The 22,598-nt window shown below is 39.3% G+C and overlaps 2 protein-coding genes and 1 pseudogene across 2 annotated transcripts; 1 reads left to right on the forward strand and 2 right to left on the reverse strand.

Moving 5' to 3' along the window:
• LOC143869935 (desmethyl-deoxy-podophyllotoxin synthase pseudogene) lies at positions 1-1,676 on the reverse strand (annotated as a pseudogene).
• A 5,417-nt stretch (positions 1,677-7,093) lies between these two features.
• On the reverse strand, positions 7,094-22,498 carry LOC143855918 (uncharacterized). Its single transcript, XM_077365970.1, has 2 exons — positions 19,853-22,498; positions 7,094-8,150 (listed from the first exon to the last, which is right to left on the reverse strand). The coding sequence occupies exon 1, from the start codon at positions 21,829-21,831 to the stop codon at positions 19,882-19,884; it is 1,950 nt and encodes a 649-aa protein (XP_077222085.1). The 5' UTR covers positions 21,832-22,498; the 3' UTR covers positions 7,094-8,150; positions 19,853-19,881.
• On the forward strand, positions 7,186-9,071 carry LOC143855927 (desmethyl-deoxy-podophyllotoxin synthase-like). Its single transcript, XM_077365976.1, has 2 exons — positions 7,186-8,137; positions 8,436-9,071. Exons 1-2 carry the CDS (start codon positions 7,238-7,240, stop codon positions 9,054-9,056), a joined length of 1,521 nt encoding a protein of 506 aa, XP_077222091.1. The 5' UTR covers positions 7,186-7,237; the 3' UTR covers positions 9,057-9,071.
• Positions 22,499-22,598: the final 100 nt, after the last annotated feature.

Here is a 22,598-nt window from a genome sequence, read left to right on the forward strand (position 1 = left end):
CTAAACTAAATGGACGATGGGGAAATGAGGTGTTGCAACTAAGTTTAGGCTAGTTCTTCTTGCTGAAGTTAAGCCGAAAGCCTCTCTCATGTCCAAATTCTCTGCCTTCATCCCATGTGGAAGTTTCCAATGAAAGTGGTAGAGAAGGTTGGAAAGGGCTAACTCAATGGTAGCTAGTCCAAACAACATACCAGGGCAACCTCTCCTTCCTGCCCCAAATGGGATAAATTCGAAGTCTTGCCCCTTGAAATCGATAGAATTACGAGAAAACCTTTCTGGCTCAAACATTTCAGGGTTTTCCCAATATCTTGGATCTCCTGATAGTGCCCATGAATTGACAAGAACCCTTGTCTTCTTGGGTATCTCATATCCATTGATCTCACACTTCTCCATTGATTCTCTAGGAACTAACAATGGAAGAGGAGGGCACAACCTCATAGTCTCCTTGATAACAAGTTTTAAGTAGCTTAATTCACCAATGTCACTCTCTAGTATCTTCTCCTTTCCTCTTAGAAACTTTCTCACCTCTTCTTGTGCTTTCTCCATTTTTCTTGGGTTTCTCATTAGCTGTGCCATAGCCCATACCATGACAGTTGATGAAGTCTCAGTCCCCGCCCCGAACATGTCCTGTAAAGGGAATAGATACACTTATTTCAAAGAACGGAACAAATCTTTATAGAATGATTAAAACCATCATATACTGAACTTTTTTAGAGTGTGTTGACTTTAATTTTTGAGAAATACTATATTCACCACCTTATAGTGTACAAGAGTAGTCGTAGTACACTAGAGGAAGATGGCCCAGGGAAGAAAAGGGGGAGAATATATCACTTCCCTTCTTTTTTTTTCCTTTATTTACTATTTCCTCTAACATTTCAATATAAGAAACAAAATCAGTAATACAAGACGACAATAGCAACAAAAATTTCCAAGGTTCAATCCTTTGAAATAACACATTGCCTAGTCAATTACAAAAAAATACATACCAGGATGACTGCTTTTATATTGTTGGTTGTGAGAGGAAATTCAAAGTCTCCATGCTCTTGAAGTCTTAGAAGAACATCAACCAAATCCTCCTCTTCATGTACCTCCTCATCACTCTTCATCAGCTTCTTCTCTCTGTGTTGTTTGATGATGTCCTCCAAGATCCCATCAAACTTCCGAAAAATCCTCTGTAATCTAAACTTTGTTCCGCTAATCACACTTAAAATTTTCAGCGATGGAAACAAATCGGCAACACTGAATCCCACTGCGAATTCCAATGCTTCCTTGAGCGCGGATATGAATCTTTCTTGATCTCCACACTTGTAACTACTAAAGGTGGCCCTTGATGTTATGTTGTTGGTTAAGGACATAAGCATATTGGTTAGGTTAATTGTCGGTTCATTTGCCGACGCTATGGATCGGATGAGATTTGATACCTCTTCTTCCCTCACTTTGTGATACGATTGAACCCGCTTGGCACTTAATAGTTCCAAAATGCAAATCTTTCGGAGTTGTCTCCAGTAAGCGCCGTAGGGACAAAAGACTACATCCTTACATCCGTACGGTGTGATCTGTACGACAAGGAGATCAGGTCTTGTGGAGAAGTTGAGATCATGGGTCTTCATGATCTCTTTAGCAAGTTCGGGGGAGGAGATTACTACAGTGGAAATTTGACCAAATTTGAGGTGCATTAGGGGTCCATACTTGTTGGCTAAATCTCTAAGGGAGTGATGTGGTAGTGAGCCTAGCAAGTGGTGCAAACTACCTATGATGGGTAGGTTCCATGGCCCCTAATGCAAATCCATTTTAGAAGTGTTTTTCAAACAATATTTTAATCATCCATGATGAAATGTTCGGCATAGCTTCTCATTCTCGCTGTAAGGTTCGGGTAGAAACGGACTAATGAGAATCTGCAGAAGCTCACTCAGAGTCGCTTTGCAGAATCTCATCATCCGGTCTCGCAAAAATGTGAAAAATGGAAACGAACTCTACTGGGCCGTAGAGCCCGAACAAGATTTTCAGGATTTTCCTACTTTTCTCATTCATGCACCTACAAAATAGGTGGAAACCATTTTTATAATAGTTGCAGAACATGCTCCAATAGAAATCAAATAAATGAAAAGTCTTGGGTTGCTATGGGCACGGCCCCTAGGTATTTTAAACTATATAAATGTAAGAGGGCTTCTTAGCAAAACGGACATCAGTTCTGTAAAAATAGACAAAACATTATGTTATGAGACATGCCTAAGAAGATAAGGAAGCAACCTCAAATCCCCGCAAAATGCCAAAAAAAATACAAAAAAATACTAAAAATGTGATACGGAACGCGTGGCGTTGAACAAGACTTTTATTTTTTATTTTCTATTTTCGTCATTTTATTTGTAGTATTTTTTTTGGCATCAAATCTTGTTCTTTTGGCCTGATTTGGTGTTTTAAGAAAAAAAATTCGATTACCTATCTAAAGAGCCCAAGATTACGCGATTTGGACGTGATTTGTCTATAGGCATTTTACGGATATGGTATAGCTGTATTACGGGATTACTATTTTAGGAATATTTTAGTTATGTTTCTACTTTTTATTTATGTTGCTTTAGTTAGAAGATTGAGAATAATGGTTAGGCAAGCATTTAGGGTCGCTAGTCTTAGGTTTTGGCTCTCTATAATGTAATGGCATGAGGAAAGAAAGATATAGATTGAATAAAGTTTATTTTTCGGAAATCACTTATGAAGAGAGCATTGGCTCTTTCGTGTGGGTGAAGGAGATTGGGTCCTTTCACGTGTTAAAGTTTATTTTTGAGAAATCACTTGTGAAGAGAGCATTGGCTCTTTCGTGTGGGTGAAGGAGATAGGGTCCTTTCACGTGTTATATTGAGTTTTTTTGCAAACCGTGGCATGGATTTTAAACCCTCACGAGATTATTTTAGTTGCTGCTTGTGTTGATCTCTATCTTGGTATTGTTGCTCCACGCTCCCTGCATCAAAATGACCAAATGGTTGGTCAATTTCATTTCACTTTCATCTTTATTTTTGAAACGAAATCCCATTTTGGAAGTGTCTTCCAAAATGTAAATCACTCTCTTTTAAGCTTCTACGCTATTTAAAATATGTCTATAATAAGTAACTAGAAACCTGGTGTTGCTACACTAAGGGGCCGTTTGGATACGTGGATTTTAGAATCTTGGATTTCCTCAAAATCCTGGATGGGTGACAAGAGAAGAAGGAGACAGTCCATTTCACTTTTCTTTAGAATATTGGATTTTAAGTAAGAAATCCAGGTTTTAGAAACCTCTCCCCCATCCTGAGATTTCTAAAACCTAGAAACAAGGGATGATCTCCCACTCTCTTACTGACAGAAAGAAGGGTGAGAAATCAGAAAACAACGGCTGGTCTCCTGCTTCTCTCGTCTCCCATCTACGATTTTGAGGAAATCCTAGATTCTAAAATCTGCGAATCCAAACGGCCCCTAAATGTGCTAAAAAAAGTGGGTTGTTTCCTCCTTCAAAAGTGAGTCGTGAAATGGAGTTGCCACGATGAAAACCCAAGCTTTCCCTACTTTGATTCACTAGTTTTGTAGATTTTGGAGTTGTTCGTGGCAACCCCACTTTTTCTAGTTAACTCTAGTGGTGCATGCATGAATGAATAAATCTAGTTTCCACAAGAATCGGTACACGAAATTGGCCCAAGGTTACTCACCCATCGAGGCTTACTCATGCCCATTGCAACTTTAGTCCATAGTGACTCAGACCCGTGAGGATCGGTATCTAAATCCAGCCCATGAGTACCCATCGAGGAACACCTTTACTGTTAAGCAGCGTTCTATCATGATCTATTGGCTTTCGTTCCCCAATTTCGTGGCTCATGTTCCAAGTGACAACTTCAACATCTTCACTAACATGAATCAGTTATTATCTTCTGCGAACATCTATCACAAATCTTTGACAGTACATATTAAACTGATAGATTCTAATTCATTTCTTATTGAGGAAATTTTATTGTAATCAAATTCATTATCAATTTTAAATCTACATATGTTTCAAGATGTATATTACCGTATATGAGATCACCTGATCACGTCATTAGATCGTCTGATTTGGCAACTAAGCTAGATTAGAATACCAGGCTAGATTTGGATTATCTCTTTCCCTACTTATCTTTGTTTTCTATGTTGATCCCTTTTAGTTTTCTATATCAATACTTGTCAGGGTTAATTGCAATCATCCAAGATCAGTGAAATATAACCTTTTACACCTAGCATCAAAGGCGATAATATGGTGGGTTTATTGAAGTTGGGGTGACATGGTGTGACTCATAATTATGTTTGATCCTCATTCATTAATGAAGAGTTCCTTCATTCTCTGCCCATTTAGCAAGCTTAGTCTACCTTCCATGGATGTATTACATGGAGAGCATTTTATTACCAAAAATGGATAATTGAAAACCAGAAATGGCATTGCTATGGTTCGATATTTGGCTTGAAGATTATCACATATCATCTCTTTTCCCATCAGAAAACATTCACTCAATGCTCATGGTTGATTACAGTATCATAAAAAATAGGGATAATTACATTTACACCCCCTCTAGTTTCTGACATATCCACTTCCACCCCTATAGTTTAAAACGTGACAAATACACCCCCTAAGTTTCAATTTGTTTAAGGTTTGCCCCCTCACCTGAAGGTTCGTCCCTAGATTGAAGGGTTAGAATGATCCGATGGAGCTGATTTTTTGGGCACACCCTATCTATGTCAGGACCCATCAAATGAACGCTTTGGATCATCCAAATAATGTGGGCCCATACCAGAATCCAAACACTACCAAAAAATCATCCAAATAATGTGGGCCCACATTATTTGGATGATCCAAAGCGTTCATTTGATGGGTCCTGACATAGATAGGGTGTGCCCAAAAAATCAGCTCCATCGGATCATCCTAACCCTTCAATCTATGGACGAACCTTCAGCTGAGGGGGCAAACCTTAAACAAATTGAAACTACAGGGGTGTATTTGTCACGTTTTAAACTATAGCGGGGGATGTGGATGTGTCAGAAACTAGAGGGGGTGTAAATGTAATTTTCCCTAAAAAATATAGTCAAACTGTCAGATTTCTATACATGATTCTTCTCTAGATTCTTTTGCCTAGTGAGACAGGTGAGTGGGATTTCTATTCATGATTCTTCTCGAGATTCTTTTGCCTAGTGAGACAGGTGAGGACGGTTTGAAGTTGTTATTTCGTAATTTAATGCATGAATGTAACAAGTAACAAAACGATTTTGCCGCCTATCGCCATCTTGTCTGCTTGCTCATTCGCCAGCCTCAGCCAATGAGGTATCTGATTTCCATAATAATGCCAAAAGTTTCCATGGGCCTTCCAATGCTTTAGCTAAAAAACCTCTTGGCTTTCCAACAAGGCTTTCTTGCAAAAAGACTTGAGACTCCAATAGAACAAAATCCAAGTCCAGAACCACAAGATATTTCTTCTAAAGAAATCGAATACTGACCTAACTTTCAATATATCCAATCCTTTGGATTATCAAAAATGGGAAAGATAAAATTGTCTACAATTTTCAGTGGAGTTGGTCTGAGTTTCACAATTCACTTGACAAACCCAAAGAATAGCCAAGTGAATTGGAATCCTCTTCCTCGTAATTGGCTAATAATCCACACTAACTGATCTATTAAAAAAGGGAAGTGATATATCCGCCCCTTTTCATTACTTGGGACACCCAGCTGCGTGTATCTATGACTTCAACGAGGCTGTTGTACTTCGCATGGGAAGGGTTCAACGGATTTGATTGCCACGTACACTGCAGTTGGCTGTCCCAAGTAATGAAACGGATTTGATTGCCACGTACACTGCAGTTGGCTGTCCCAAGTAATGAAAAGAGGCGCATTTATCATTTCCCTTTAAAAAATCAACACTGGTAGAGCCTTAAGGTCTTCTTTGAATTCATAAGAAAATCCGCCCATCCGCCCACTCATCGCTGAAGACATATAAACAAGGTGCCTAAGTATCATTTTTTTATGATCTTTCTCCTTGGTAATTTCTCCTTCTCCTTTGCCATTGTGTTGTTCTTCTGTCGTTTGGCACTTCTACCTTGATCCCATTTTTTTGTAATCTTGCTTTTCGCTTTAATAGATTCCTTACTGATCTAGGCAAGAAAAAAAAATGATGATGTCCAATCATAAATGGATGTTTACATCATATGGGACTACTACTGAATTTTTTTATACTGTCATAAACACAACATAGAACAGTCTACTATTTTGAATATCAATGTGTTATATTGAAACTACTGTTTAAAAACTCCCCACGTAATTCATCAACTTGTCCAAGTCGACTCATCCCTCTTACCTTGGCCGAGTTCGACCGAGTTTTGAGTTTTTTCCTATCAATTCAATCATAACCCCTTGCCCAAGTTAATAAAAATTAGGGGAAAATACAGATACACCCCGTCAACTAGTGCCAATTCCACTTCTAACCCCGTGGTATTGAAAGAACCAAAGACACCCCCTCAATTTTCTGACATTTTAAGTAGACAGCCTTACTTTTCACCCTATAGTTCAAAATTCATCAAAGACATTTTTAAATAGAATCCTGACTTTTCACCCTATAGTTCAAAATTCATCAAAGACGCCCCCTGACAATTTCTTCGTTCCCGTCCACCCCGTCACATAACTAGCATTATTGAAAACTGAGGGGGTGTCTTTGGTACCTTTGATACCACTGGGTTAGAAGTGGAATTTGGCCATAGTTGAAGGAGTGTATCTATATTTTTCCCTAAAAATTAACTGTGTCAATCAAAGACTCGCCAAAGTCGACTCCCTTTGATTATTACCGAGTTCTCATCCAGAATCTGAGTTCAAAAACGCTAACTAAAACTACCTTTAATAAAGGGAAATGATATCAGCACAACCATGTTTTGATATTTTCACTAACGCATCTTATCTTTTAGTATTTAAAGAGTTGGCAAAAGGTTAATACAGTTCCAGAAACAGAAGATCATTAAAACAGAAAAAGGCAAGCTGGTCTGTTCAATTATTAAAACATGGTTGTGCTGATGTCATTTCCCTCAATAAAATATACTAAGAATGTATATTTGTACTATATGAGTAGGATCCCGCAGTGGGGATATGCTCTTTGAACCCCATCAGATTCAGTATACATAAAAAGATATAACTCTTCGCATCAACATAACTACGAGTCCAATAACAAAGACATCAAAATACACTGCAACTTCTCTCCTCTCACCCATGGAAGTCCACTTACCATCCTTTCCTCTGCTCCTCACATTCCTTCTCTTCATGTTCATGTTGATGAAAGTGAGAAAGAGATTCAAGACTAAAAACCCAATTCCAAAATTGCCTCCAGGGCCATCGAAGCTACCCATCATAGGTAGCATGCACCACTTGCTAGGTTCACAACCACATCATGCCCTTAGGGACTTAGCCAAGAAGCATGGACCTCTTATGCACCTCAAGCTTGGCCAGGTCTCTACAATTGTAATCTCCTCACCTGAAGTTGCTAGAGAGATCATGAAGACTCATGATCTGAAATTCTCAAGCAGGCCCGAGTTGTTTCTCCCAGATATAGTATTGTATAATCGTAAGGACCTTGTCTTTGCTCCGTATGGGGACTATTGGAGACAACTTCGAAAGATTTGCATTTTGGAGCTCTTAAGTCCCAACCGTGTCAAATCGTTTTACCAAGTGAGGGAAGAAGAGGTATCAAATCTCGTTCAATCCATTTCATCGGTAAATGGGTCGACAGTTAACCTCACCAAGATGCTCATCTCATTGACAAACAACATAACATCGAGGGCAGCCTTTGGTAACAAGTGTGGGGACCAAGAAAGATTCATAACAGCAGTCAAGGCAGCATTGGAATATGCAGGGGGGTTAAATGTAACTGATTTTTTCCCTTCTTTAAAATTCGTAAGTGTGATTATGGGAACAAAGTTTAGGTTAAAGAGGCTCCATCGGGTGTTCGATAGGATCCTGGACAACATCATCAAAGAACACAGAGAGAAGCAGCTGATGAAGACTAATAAGGAGGAAGTTGAAGAGGATTTGGTTGATGTTCTTCTGAGACTTCAAGAGCATGGAGACCTTGAATTTCCTCTCACAGACGACAACATAAAAGCAGTCATCTTGGTATGTATGTTTCCTAACAGATAGGGCAAGAGAAATTAGAAATAAAAACTGAACTTGAAACCCAATAACAACCTTAGAACTTTTTGTTGTTGTTGTCAAGAGAAGTAGAAATAAAAACTGAACTTGAAACTCAATCACAAAACAAATTGAAAGGGAAAAGACTAGAGATAAAAACTAAAACCATCACGTTCTCAAAAAATTTAGTTAATTCCTTGATTGTATTAGGATTTTAATCACTGATACAGCCAATAAAGCATTGGTTGGTTGTGTGAAATCAATGTATTTATTCTCTTTACAGGACATGTTCGCAGCGGGGACTGAGACCTCATCAACTATCATGGAATGGGCAATGGTAGCGCTAATGAGAAAACCTAGAGTGATGGAGAAAGCACAGGCAGAGGTAAGAAAGGTTTTCAAAGGAAAGGACAATATAGCAGAGAGTGAAATTGATGAATTGAGCTACTTAAAACTAGTTATCAAGGAGATTATGAGGCTGTGCCCTCCTCTTCCATTGCTAGTTCCTAGAGAATCAACTGAGAGATGTGAAATCAATGGCTATGAGATACCCAAGAAGACTAGGGTTCTTGTGAATTCATGGGCAATGGGAAGAGATCCAAGACATTGGGAGAACCCTGAAGAGTTTGAGCCAGAGAGGTTTTCTCATAATTCTATCGATTTCAAGGGGCAGAACTTTGAATTTATCCCATTTGGGGCGGGAAGGAGGGGTTGTCCTGGTATCTATTTTGGACTAGCTTCTACTGAGTTAGCCCTTGCCAACCTTCTCTATTTCTTTGATTGGAAACTCCCTCATGAGATGAAAGCAGAGGATTTGGACATGAGTGAGAACTTTGGCATAACTCTAGCAAGAAAAGCTAACCTAAACTTAATCGCAACCCCTCATTTTCCAGATGGGTTTTGAATTTAGCATGCTTTTTTAAGAATAAAGAAGTTTGATTTGTACAGTTCAGGTGATTCATGCTTTCAAGTTATGTGATAGTGACATGTAAATGATTCTTATCAATATTTTCTACATCCTGAGAGTTTCACACACACAAACACGGGGAAGATAGTGTCAACAAAGAGATGTCTTGTTCATTAACATCAAGAAATATTCCATCACAAACATCTGTACTCTTTGAATAGGTAAAAAACTAGTAGGGAGGTAAAGTAGATATTATTAAGACAATTTACATTAGACCATGTGAGTTTCTTATATGTAGGATTGTGTTCATTTGCCTCCAATCAAATAGTCGTGATGAATGGGCAGATCATCTTTACTGTTGAACAAAATTCGCGCGCGCGCGCGCGCGCACACACACACACACACACATTGCATGTATGCTTTTATATTTTAAGTAATGCAACAAAAACCTAGACGTAAGGGTACCCCAATAGTAGGGGTGCAACTGAAGCCGTGTTAGATCGGTTTGAGGCCAACCCCAGTGCAACCCAAGGTAGCATTACCCCAGCCCTAACCCGACCCAAACCGAGCCTCGAGTCGAAGAGGGTCAACCCTAACCCAGTCCCGCGTCTAAACACTCAACGCTAACCCAACCCATCTAACATGATTTTCCAAATCAGTTTGATTGGGCCGAGGAAAAATAGATAAAATACCAAAAAACAAAACATGACCCTAAGATTTTTGTTGAGAAAATCTGCCAGACAAATCCAATCCCAATCTGACCGTATACAAATAAACGGAAAAGTAAAAAAGATAAACACAAGCCACAAGATGAACACCTAGATTTTACGTGATTCGGCCAAGATGCCCACATCCATGGGTGAGAACACGATCTTCTCAACCAAGACTGTAAACAAGAGAACCCCGAGAAAAATCCCAAGAGAAAACCTGAGAAGAAACTCTCTTCTTCTTCTCTATCTCTCTCCCTTCTCTTCTTTCTCTCTCTTGCCTCCTTTTGCAGCCACCACACAAAGAACCTCCCACCCCCAAGAGAAAAAGCCTCCCTCTAGCTTTTCATATCTTAGGTTTTACAAAACCTAAAAAAACATACTTTCATGTTCTGCCTTCCCACCACAATTAGAAAACCTAATTATTTTAGGTAACTAGAGGTGGTACGAAACAAGGTAACTTTCCAAACAATCTCCACCTTGGCTTGTTTCCCAGCCAACTGAAGATTTTCCATTGATGTCGTCATCGATCTGTTGTCGCCACAAACAATCATTGGCCTTCCGAAGTGCCAGCTACACACCCTCGAATCATTCAAGTTTTGACTCCACCTCACTCGATCAACGCAGCCAATGTACATGTGTAGTTGCCAACCGCTGACTCACCCAATAAACCATAGAGAGGGATCCCGATCCATCATCCCCATCGCAGGTACCATCACCTCCTCACAATCGTCTGCAACCTGGAAACTCATCTCTACACTAACTGCGCTAGAGACCCTATGCGTGCACACGTCACCACTCTGCTTCCAACTAGCCATCGAGATCTTATGAACGCTAGTCATTATGTCCCCAACCAGACAATACAATCTGCCACAATCGGTATCCTTTATCTTCTTTGTTTTCGTATCCTTTCCCTTCAACGCCTTAGCCAGGCCTTGTTGAGCAAGGATGTCCTTCACCCTCATCTACCAAGGGTGAAACTACTATTTCCATCAAACCTGTCAATGTTAAACTGGGTAGAAACTAATTTTACCATCATCTCATATCACCCTCGTTGTGGAGCTCCACCTCGAACGAGAATCCCTCGAACAATCTTTCTACCTCTTACAATCACTCTAATTGTGGTCGAACAACACCCACGATCGCTCCAACTACGGCCCAAGGACGATCGCTTCAACCTGAGCTCTGATTCCACTTGTTGAGAAATCCGTCGGATCTCATCGTGCATAAATACACGAAAAAGTAAAAGGATAAACGCAAGCCACAAGATGAACACCTAGATTTTACGTGGTTCGGCCAAGATGCCTACATCCATGGGCGAGAACACAGTCTTCACCATGAGAAAGCAAAATTACAAGGATTACAATGGGATTAACCCGCAAACCTGCAAACCAGAACCCTTTATTTGTCCTCTCAACCAAGATCATACACAAGTGAACGTCGAGAAAAAATCCCAAGAGAAAACTCGAGAAGAAAACCCTGAGAAGAAACTCTATTATCCCCTCTTTCTCTATCCCTTCTCTTCTTCTCTCTCTTGCCTCCTCTTTGCAACTTCCACACAAAGAGCCTCCCGCCCCCTAAGAGAAAAATGCCCCCCCTTGCCATTTTATATCTTAGATTGACAATTGTATTCATACCATGAAAATTACATGGGGATTACACTGGGGACCATGAGCATGGTTTTAAATTTCGGTTTTGGCTAAAACTTCGGGCTTATCCGAAACCGAAATTTCAGCTGAAATCCCAAAATTTCGGACAAAATTAGGTACCAAAAATTACGCCGTAATTTTGGGACGAAATTTCACTCGAACGAAATTTCGGTAATTTCGTTTGAAAATTTTTGACAGAATAAAAAACTATTATTTTGTTACAAATTTCGATGAAATTCCCGGAATTTTCGAAATTTCGAACAATTTCGTTTCGGTACATTTCGGTTTCGGTCCTCACCGAAATCCAAAATTTCGCTCGAAATTTAAAACCATGACCATGAGTCCCCTCATGCTTTTGCATAGTATGATAGGTTAGGGTGTACCCTAAACCAAAAGAACAAAACAAAAGTACCCACAGAACCACTTTTAGCTATAGATACCATAGATTGACTTTTTCTTTATACCATACAAAACTCCACCCCAAAAACTCTAGCACCACCATGAACCAAGAACACCTGTGAATCATCAAGAAATGCTTCCACCGCTATAGACCTGAAATACCTAACCCCCTCCTACTGATTCCAAAAGGCAATAACGATTTCTAATCTTTGCGATCTTCCCACAGAGATCTTGAAAGTAACTATGCCAAGCATTTCTCCAACTCTTCCATGATGTGGCGGATTTGGAAATCCAGCATTTCACTGAGTAATTCCTCCGGAATCCGATCCAAGTATCCCAGGTTTTTTCTGCTAGCAATCGTTTCTTCCACCAGCCGGATGCCTACTATCTTGTTAGCTTCCCAATTCAGCCTCCTCTCGGCCCTTTCCTCACTCAACATGAATTTGAAGAAAGGGTGTTTATATAGCGGCGAATGGGTATATTTGACCGAGCCAGTCCCACAGAGCCTGTACAAAGTAAAGGGGCATTCTTGAGCCTCTAACTTGAATGATTTCCACTGTTTGCGGAGAAGATCTCCCGACAGCTCCTTGTGCGTCGGGTCATTGATGAAAGCCCTCTCTCTTCATTAGAGATCATCATTTTCATCCTTTTGAGAATATTTTCTAAAACAAGAATCTCCATGAATAGCCGTCTGCTCCTATTTTATATCTTAGGTTTTACAAAATCTAAAAAAACACTTTCACATTTTGCCTTACCACCACAATTGGAAAACCTAATTATAACAGGTAACTAGTGGTGGTGGGCAACAAGGCAACTTTTCCAACAATTTTGAAAATAACGATAAAATTAGGACAGCCATTGGGTTCAGATCGGATCAGGTTGCCCAAGGCCTCAACCCTAGCCCAACCCATTATTAAATCGGGTTGTCTTTTCCCAACCCTCACCCAACCCAACATTTGGAAATGCCAACTCAACCTAAGCTAAAATTGGGTTAACCCCTCGAGTTCAGATTGAGCCCGGACCAAGTTGCACTACTACCCAATGGATCTACGCCACCCAACTACATTTATAACTGCACTCAAAATGCAAAATTAAAGAAACGATAAGTGATGTGGATCCAATGGGGCGCTTAAACTACAAAGGGGTTGCCCGGAGAAGAAAAGCGGGTGCATACATCATTTCCCTATATTTATCTTCTTGAAGTCGAAAAGAAAATTGCAGCTCACATTTCGGCATGCACACATGGCACAATGGGTTCCTAGTAAGGAATAGTGGGTCCCACCTTTGATTGAACACAAAAACTGATGAAAACAGTACTAAAACCAGTATGTTCCTGGAATTTGCAGAAAATGCAGAAAATGTGCTGAAATGGATAGAAAAACATAAGAAGATGAGAAAAACATAGATGAACTGATTCTTTATTGAATTTCAATGAAGATAACAGTAAAAGAAAACTTAGCTCAGTTTAAAGCTCAAAACTGAGAATAAATGGAGTGGAAGGCCTTCTTGAGCAGGAATTCCCTTCAAACAACCTTCAAAGTTCTTTTTACAAGTGATTTCTCTCTCCCAAAGCTTGAATCCTAGCTCTTACAATTCAAATCTCAGCCAAAAAGTCCCCCCAAAATTTTAAAAAAAAAGGCCATTTATATTGGGGCCCAAGCCTAGACTACTCACATTACAAGAATGCCCTTACTGCATTTCTCAATTACAAGTATGCCACCTGTCCTAAAAGAGAAAATTGCAAATGAACCACCATTAATGACTTGTTACATTTGTGACCATACACTATTCCTACTAGAGTTGGCCCTCTTATGCTATGAAAATGTGCCGTAGATAAGTCACTAGAAGAAAAACACCTTATTGTGACGGAAAAAAATCCATTGCCATTGTTCTGTCGCTATGGACAGTTTATAGCGACAGATTTTTCTGATGTCTATTTGTAACTCTTTAGCGAAGGTTAGTAAGAAACTAAATGATATTGATGCAATAGTAGAAGTATAGAGTATCATGTCTAAATTTTATTTTCAATTGAAAAGTTCAACTCATCTACCATTCAAAAAAAAAAGTTCAACTCATCTAGGATGAGAGAGAGAGAGAGAGAGAGAGAGAGAATCTGTTGTAGAATATGAAAAAAATGGGTATATTGCCTAAATTGTTAGCTAAATCCAATTATTGAAAAATGCAAGCCTCGATTGTTCTTCACAACCTCCTCCTTCATAGGACTCACATCCTTCTTCATGTAGCTCGGTAGTAGTTGTCATAAAGAGCTCAGGTTAAGAAGGGAACATAGCTAAGGAAACTAAAGGAATGAAAGTCAAAATTCTATTTTTTTCTGTTTGATTAACCAAGGAAATAAAAGGGAGTCTATAAAGTTACTGGGTTTAGTCCTTCAAAGCATTGCATTGCCTAGTCATTAGAAAAACATACATACCAAGATGATGGCTTTCATGTTGTCAATTGTGAGAGGACAGTCGAGGTTGCCATGCACTTGGAAGAACATCAACCAAGTCCACGTGATCATCTTCCTTTTTGTTATTCTTTATCACCTTCTTCTATTTGTGCTCTTTGATTATATTTTCGAGGATCCTATCAAACTTACCATGAATTTCCTCTAACCTAAACCTTGTGGTGCTAATCACAGTAAATAATTATTACACGATGAAAACAAATAGGCCACATTGAAACCCACTGCAAAATTCAATAATTCCATAGGAATCTTTCTTGGTCTCTACACTAGTTACTGAAGGTGGCCCATGGTGGAAAGAGAGAAATGGCAGAGTGTTTTGCCGTCTTTGTTATATGGCTTGCACTTTGTAGTTTTATGTTGCAAAGAGTTTATCTTTGTACGTATATAGAAAAATATACATATATGTACAAGCCCCAAAGAAGTAGAGTGTAGGCCCCACCTATTTAGATTATCCTAACTATTCAATTTGTGAAGATTTTTTTTTTTTAATGGTCAAAAATTCATTAATTGGACCGCAATGGTCAAAGATACACATAATGTACAGAAACACCAATAATTACAATACACAAAGATGACCGCTCGAGGAGGAAGAAAATCATATTGCTCCAAGGATGCCAAATGAACACCCCTACTAGCAAGACAGTCAGCCGCCCCGTTGGCCGATCTTCTAACATGGAGATTAGATGCAGCACAGGACCCAACAATATCTCTAATCTCATTGAAATAATCCACAAAATGCCAAGGAAATGGATGTGATCCAGAAAGCCCACGGATAACATTGATAGAGTCCCCTTCAACCACTATACGATCAAAATTCTCCCCCTCCAATGGTTCAATCCCATGGTGCACCGCCCTAACTTCCGCCACATTTGAATCGATAATAACCAAAGGACCTGCAAAAGACCATTTAACCTCACCCATCTCATCCCGCAACAACCCTCTGATGCTGACTGGTCCCGGATTGCCAAGACTAGAGCCATCGATAACGAAGCCACTCTCCGGCGGTTGCCCAAAAAATAGTAAGCGTCGTCGCCTTAGATGGAAAGTAAGAAGCACTCCTAACCGATCCCTTAAAAATTCTATCATTTCTTTCCTTCCAAATCATCCATAACACCGCTAAAAATTATATAAGCCAAAAAATTTTGCCCTTACTTCTCCACGGATTGAAAAACCAACTATCAGACGCCTGAAAAATTTCCTCCGGAAAGACCCAAGAGTATCAAACCTCTTCAACACACTTCCCCAAACTTCCCTAGCCACCTTGCAATGTAAAGAGACATGGTTAGCCGGTTCTCCATCCTCAACACAAAGAGAACAATGATTGATAATTAACATTTGTCTCTTCCTTAAGAAATCAACCGTCTGAACGCATTTCTGAATGGAAGCCCAACCAAAAATAGCAACCCTAGGGGGAACTTGGATGGACCAAATCCTAGCAATCTTTAGAGAAGGGGACCAGAAACTAAATGATTATAGAAGGACTTCGCCGAAAACTCCCCAGAAGAGTGCCACACCCATATTCTAACATCATATTCGTCTCGCTTTATATAGCATCCTTCAAGAAGCTCAAAGAGTCTAGTCACTGCAGGAATCTCCCTGTCGAAAAAATTCCTTCTAAAAGAAGGAACCCATTTCATCTTGTTCCCAAAGTGCAAGAAACAATCTCGAACCAAGGCCTCCTTTCCAGAGGAAGCAACAATTAAATCCGAAAATATATCCTTTAGAGGGGAAGCAGAACACCACTTATCTAACCATAATTAGTGAAGATTTTTATACAATGTTTTTTCGACTTTTTGAGTTGTTTGTTTTACACCAAATATCTAAGGGTTAGGATCATCCTATGGAGAAGATTTTTGGAGCACGGTCTATCTACAGCGGGGAACAACAATTCATCTAAATAGGTGGACCCTACTTTATTTTTTAAGGGAATTTTTACATTAAAATTCAAGCCCACATATCATATAAAATCTCTAGAATTTGTTGGGATGCAATAATATTTTTAGGTCAACTCTCTCATATCATATAAAATCTCTACAATCTATTGGGGTGCAATAGCATTTTTGGGTCAACGCTCTCTAGGCATGCACTGGGTTAGTTCAAGCTAGAAGTCAAATTGAGTATGATTTCCACATTGGTGTTGCAGAGAATTCTAGTGGTAAGAAGACCGGATCCAGTGGAAAAAATGAGGTCAATTAGATAAGGAGAGTAGCACTAATGTGGCCATGTTACAGACTCAAAGATTCATCATCGTCGCAGCAGTAACAGAGGTCGAATCGTCTAAGGAGAGAATTTACTAATTTGTGATTACCTTTAAGCAAGGTTATATCGTCAGCATTTATGTGTTTTCAGGTCTGATCAGATTAACAGACTCCACGGAGGCCAAGGTTCCGGCTATCCACCAGCATGAGCATCTTTAGGGAGTAGATGGGAGGTTAAGTTGGACGTGGAAGTTGATTCCTCTAATGTTATTTCTTGGGCTCAAGGCAAGAGTGTTAGGTCCTTGGAGATTAGCGAGGTTTTTAGATGAAATTTGTGGGATGTATGATGACAGATTTCTTTCTTTTGTCCATAATCCAAAGAGCGTCAAACATCCTACAGATCGAATGGCCAAATCGGGGACCTTGCAGGATTCCTCATATGTTGGGGCAATCTGTTACGTGCCTAATCGACTGTAACACATGCACCATAATTATATGCACATAACACAATCCTTGTCCTATGACTTAATTTGCAATCTTTCTCTCTTTTAATTTAGTTATCTTTTGCTCAAAAACAAACACCTTTGAGCAAGGTTAGGAACAAGCTTAATTGTGCAGAATAAGCTTATTACTCTTTTGGAACCTAGGCTATTGCCAAATGCATTGCCGAAGAACTATAATCATAAAGAGTTTTGTGCCTCTCACCAAAATAATGTGCATGTTGCAGACAAATGTATGGCATTGCGTCGTGCAATCCAGGATCTGATTGCGTCGTACAATTTCATTGAAGAACAAAGACAGAAAAGCATGATGACCAAGTTCCTTTCATCATCGAAGGAGACTACAAATGCTCTAGCTTGGCCTAGTAGAAAATCAAACCACCCTTGGAAATTAGCAGATATAATATCAGAGATAAGAGACATTTGCTTGAGAATTCACACCAAGTTTCACCATAGGAGGTCGGCAAACGAACAAGCAGACAGACTGGCTGAAGGAGCAGAGTTCATCCAATTGGAATAGCTCGTGACAACTAACCAGTGTTTAAAAACTCCTTGACTCGACAAGGAACTCGCTCGAGTCGACTCCTTTTCGCCTTGGCCGCATTCCGCGTTACACCACATCCGCATTCCGCGTTTTGCCCCACAAAGTCAATAAACTCCGTTGACTCTCCCAAGTTATGACTGCGTCGATCGCGTCAACCGCATTCTTGGACGCGTCCGCACTGAGTCGACAAGGATTTTCCTTGGCCGCATTCCGCGTCACATCCGCGTTTTTAAACACTGCAACTAACTATAGGAAGAAAGGAGGCTGGAACCTTAAGGGTCGGTGTATGGATGTAAGGGGTTTCCGTTTTAATGATGTATACATTTCTAGGGACACCTTGTCCCTGCTGTAGTATCTGCTGTTTTTTAATAAAACTGTTATCACTGCACTAATTAATTTCATGAGTAGAAGTGAATCAAGTTTCTCGATCTAGTTCACCTTCTTATAAGTATTTCAACAAAAAATGTACCCTTGAGAAAATGTACAGTAACAAGTCACCTGAGCACCATTTTTGGATTCAAAAGAGAGAAATATGCCGTCGATGAGTTTTTGCTAATAGTTTGAAATTTAAAACAGGTAAGAATGTTCAATCAATGTAGTTCTTGGAGTTATTGACCATTACTTGGCTGAGCTCATGGCGATGATAAGGTGTGGGCTTGAACTTCCCCTTGGGCCATTAATCATTGAATGACTCCAAGAACATCTTTCGTTGAGATTCCCAAATAGAGTCCCTTGGAGATTTGTTGATCTGATTGATGATGTTGGATCGCCTGAGGGACATTGCCTTTTGCCATGTTAGCGGTAGGCCAATGAAAGGATAGATAAGGTAGCAAGAGAGGGAGTTCAACGCCCTGCTTTATCAATTTTTTTTTTACACTCCCCCTTGGTCTAGGGAGTGTCTTTGTATTCTGTTACTATTTGTAGTCTTTGTGGGACATCAGTCCACGCTTTATATGTTGCCCCTCCTTTTTGAATAAATCTTATCCACTATTCAGAAAAAAAATACATAAGCCTACCTCAAGAGAAAAGTTTAATGTTCTTGCAAAGCTAATTCTCTTAGATAGCAACGGCCAAACACACACAAAATTTGAAAAAAAAAAAAAAAAAAAAAAAAACTTTCAAAAAAAATATCTCTTGTATAGCCGACAGACTCTTAAGACTTTTCCATAAGCAATCCTTGTCTGAATTCATAAGATGACAAGTATAAACAACAACGGCAGCAACTGAAAAGTACGTTCAAGGCAGAAAGATAGTCAAAGAGGACTATCAAAAGATGTACAAAGAAGTAACACCTCATGTAAATGCAAAGGAGGATGGAATTGAATCTCTCCAACAAAAACAAGTATGTCAACTAGGGAAACACTGTGTGGAGCGCAGCCAAAGAACTCATCATTAGAAAGCAGCCTAAAAAAAAGATACGAAGAAATAGTGGTAGCAAGCACAACAATATACATACATATATATATATATATATATATATATATGAGGAAAAGGATTGTACGCTCGACCGTACCTAAAGTTAGGTACGGTAGAGTGCCAAATCACATGGGTCCCCCATTTTTGGTGGGCATCTAAACCATTCATTTGCAAGGCCCCATCATAGATAGGGTGCATACCAAAAATCAGCACCATTGAATCATCCTAACCCCTCAAAAACTAGAGGCCAAAATGGGCAGATTTGTGGACAAACACTGTCTGTCCATTTTGGCCTCCACAAATGGATGGGTTAGGATGATCCTATGGAGCTGATTTTTGGTATGCACCCTATCTATGATGGGCCTTGCAAATGAATGGTTTAGATGCCCACCAAAAATGGGGGACCCATGTGATTTGGCACTCTACCGTACCTAACTTTAGGTACGGTCGAGCGTACAATCTTATTCCTCATATATATATATATATATATATATATATATATATATATATATATATATATATATATATATATATATATATATATATATGTATATGTGTGTGGTCTAGCTCAGATACCATTTATCTTATATATATATATATATATATATATCTGTGTGTGTGCGCGCGCGTGTGTGTATAACTGGATGTGGTAATTATGATATCGATCTTGCAGATTTTATTTATGTTGACATTCAAAGAGAAAATGAAACATGTACAGCATCCAATCTATTAGTACTTGCCCATAACTTCACACAGAGTGCTCAAATATATGAAATATTAACAAGTTATCTACAGCAACCTTCCGATGGTATCTGTAATCTTTGACAAAAAGAACAAATCTATTTAAGAATGAGCACTATCACAGCAATAAGTGATATATAGTGTGTTTTAGGCTCAAAAAGAAAAGATTTACCACTATTCAGTTGTCTATCTCCATTTTCTTTAGCTTTCATTATGCAATTGAGACGACAAAATCCCAACCTCATCAAAACCAACGGGCATAAGGTGTCTCCCTTCCACCTCCATGCACAGCTCCATGGCCACCTTGCCTTTTCCACACTTGCAGAGACCCTCAAAAAGCTCAACCAGAAGGGTCAAATCAGGAGCCACTGATATCTCCAACATTTCCAGGAAAACTTGGACAGCTCCCTCAAAATCTTCATTCTTGCAGAAAGTAGATATCAGCATCTTAAAAGTATCAGCATTCAGATTACACCTACTTTTTTTCATGCCCTTATAAAGCTGAAATGCGCGCTCAGAGTTCTGCCTCTTGCATTGCCCACTAATAAGAGCAGAATATGTTGAAGCATTAGGGATTAGATTCTCTCTATCGAGTTCTTTTACCAAATATGAGGCCTTCTTTGTCTTTCCCTCTTTGCAGAGCCCCAAGATAAGTGCATTGTATGTAAGTATATCAACCTTAACCTCATTCCTTAACATCTCCTCATAAAGCCTTGCACCCATCTCACTGTTACTCAGTTGACTATACCCATCTATCAAAGTATTGTAAGTAACAGTATTAGGAGCCACATTCATGGCTTTCATCTCACTAAAAATCTTATTTGCATCGTGCAATTTTCCTGCCTTGCAGAACCCATGGACAAGTGTGTTATATGTGATGACATTTGGATGCAAACCATTCCTTAGCATCACGGTCTTAAGCTTCATGGCTGAACTCAATAGCCCTTGCTTACAATTTCCAGCAATCAATGTATTAAAAGATGCAACTGTGGGTATACAACCAATATCCTCCATCCCCCTAAACACCTCTGTAGCCTTTTCAAGTTTCCCCGAGTTACAAAGAGCACAAATAACCATATTCAGAGTATAAACATTCGGAGAAATCCGACAACGATGAATTTCCCTATAAAAAGCTAGAATGATATCCGATCTATGTAGGTCAAGCAAAGAGCTAATATATGCATTGCAAGATTCAATAGTTGGGAGAAAACCATAATCTTTCATTCGACAGAAAGTATCGGTGGCATTTCTAAATTTTTTCAAATGCGCATATGTTTTGAAGAGACAGTCAAAGACATGCGGTGATGAATAGCATAGGCGGTACGAGTAGAGAATGGCATCGAAGAGTTCTGAAACGGAACCTGCAGTTTTAGGTATTACTGTTTTCTTCAAAAGCGACTCGGCAATTCTAAACTTCTTTGCCTTTGTGAGTATGTGAAGGATTATAGAATGGGTTTCAAGAGTGTGTATATTGGGTCTTTCAAGTTCAACCCAATTGAAGAATTCAAGAGAAAGTACATGGTCTTTTTGGATTTTCAAGAGAATATGTTTAATTCTGAAGGGTGTAAGACTAGAAGAAAATGCATTGAGTTTAGCCCAATCAGTGTTGATGAGATGGCTGTGAGTGATGTTCACAAAGTCAAGATCTTGGCCTTTGGGTTCAGGAATCGTGCGATGGGGCAATGGAAGAGTAACCAAACCCCTTCTTCCCAAACTACTGTAAGGCGTCGAGTTGGCCTTTTCCTTCATTAAATCAAAGAATGTCGAAAAACAACGTTGTGGCAGATAATATGTGCTTATCCCCAAGACATCATGGATTGTATACATTGGGCTTATTGTTCTCAAGTATCCAAGGGACGTGGAAGTAAGTTTTTCTTCCTTGGAAAAACAAGGCATTCGCAAAGACTTGAAATTCCTTGTTTTGGGAATATAAGGAAGTGAACGGTGATCGTTATACTCGGAGAGATGACTAGATGTCAAAGGCATCAGATCCCTAATCCCAAGAAACATATGTATTGTGGGCCTAACGACAGGGTTTTCTGGGACAAGAGAGAACATTAGAGGGTTGAAACCCAACCTTACAAAACCATCAGAGGATCTTGAAATGAGGTTTCTCATGTTGAAACTAACAGCTGAGCACGCCTTCGACATTCATCAAATAGAGAGAGGATAAAGAATCAATCTTTCAAGAACATCAGTGGGTATCGAGATGAGGTTTATCATAGTAAAACAGACATCCTAAAACACTTCAGTGCTTCTAAATCGTCATCAATAACGGGATTTGAAACATGGGTTTTATTCACAAATTAGAAATGGGGGAAGCCATCAAATAAACTGAGGGTTGAAAACTATCAGAGGGTCTAAAAATATGTTTCTCATGGCCAGTATTCACATATAAGAAATGGGTATCCATCAACTAGATAGAGACTTATGAACCAATTTTCCATAAATATCAAAGGGTCTGAAAATAAAGTTTCTAGGGTTGAAATTTTTTCAGCAGAAGAGATTTCAAACCATTGGATATCATAAAAAACAGAGACTTTGAAGTATGGGTTCTACTCACAAATGAGAAATGGGTATTCATCCAGTCGAAAAATCAAAGCAAATGAATATTATATTGAGTTCAATAGGAAGAAATCGTGAGATTTAGAAGTTCAATTTCATTTGTATGAATAACAGAAGGGGAAAGATCAAAGTGGAGAACGATAGGAGAACTGATCGTTACTGACCTTTTCGAGACAAATGGGATATTATTGAAGAAAAATCAAAATCTTTCTCTGCTTTCCCTCCTCGTTCTCAACCCTGAAACAGAAAAAGTATGGTCGCAGATGAAAAAGTAGGGGTGTCAACGGATCCACTTAGGGTCGGATCCACGATCAATTCAAATTCCTTATCGGTCGGGTCGGAGTCAGATTGTT

Source organism: Tasmannia lanceolata, unplaced genomic scaffold (genome assembly GCF_043159265.1).
Source record: "Tasmannia lanceolata isolate RefF3 unplaced genomic scaffold, GAP_Taslan_0.1 ptg000003l, whole genome shotgun sequence".
NCBI lineage: Eukaryota > Viridiplantae > Streptophyta > Magnoliopsida > Canellales > Winteraceae > Tasmannia > Tasmannia lanceolata.

Coding starts and splice junctions, on each gene's coding strand:
- LOC143855927 (XM_077365976.1), top strand. CDS start 7,238: ATGGAAGTCCACTTACCATCCTTTCCTCTGCTCCTCACATTCCTTCTC. Junction 8,138..8,435: donor ACATAAAAGCAGTCATCTTG/GTATGTATGTTT, acceptor TTCTCTTTACAG/GACATGTTCGCAGCGGGGAC.
- LOC143855918 (XM_077365970.1), bottom strand. CDS start 21,831: ATGTCGAAGGCGTGCTCAGCTGTTAGTTTCAACATGAGAAACCTCATT.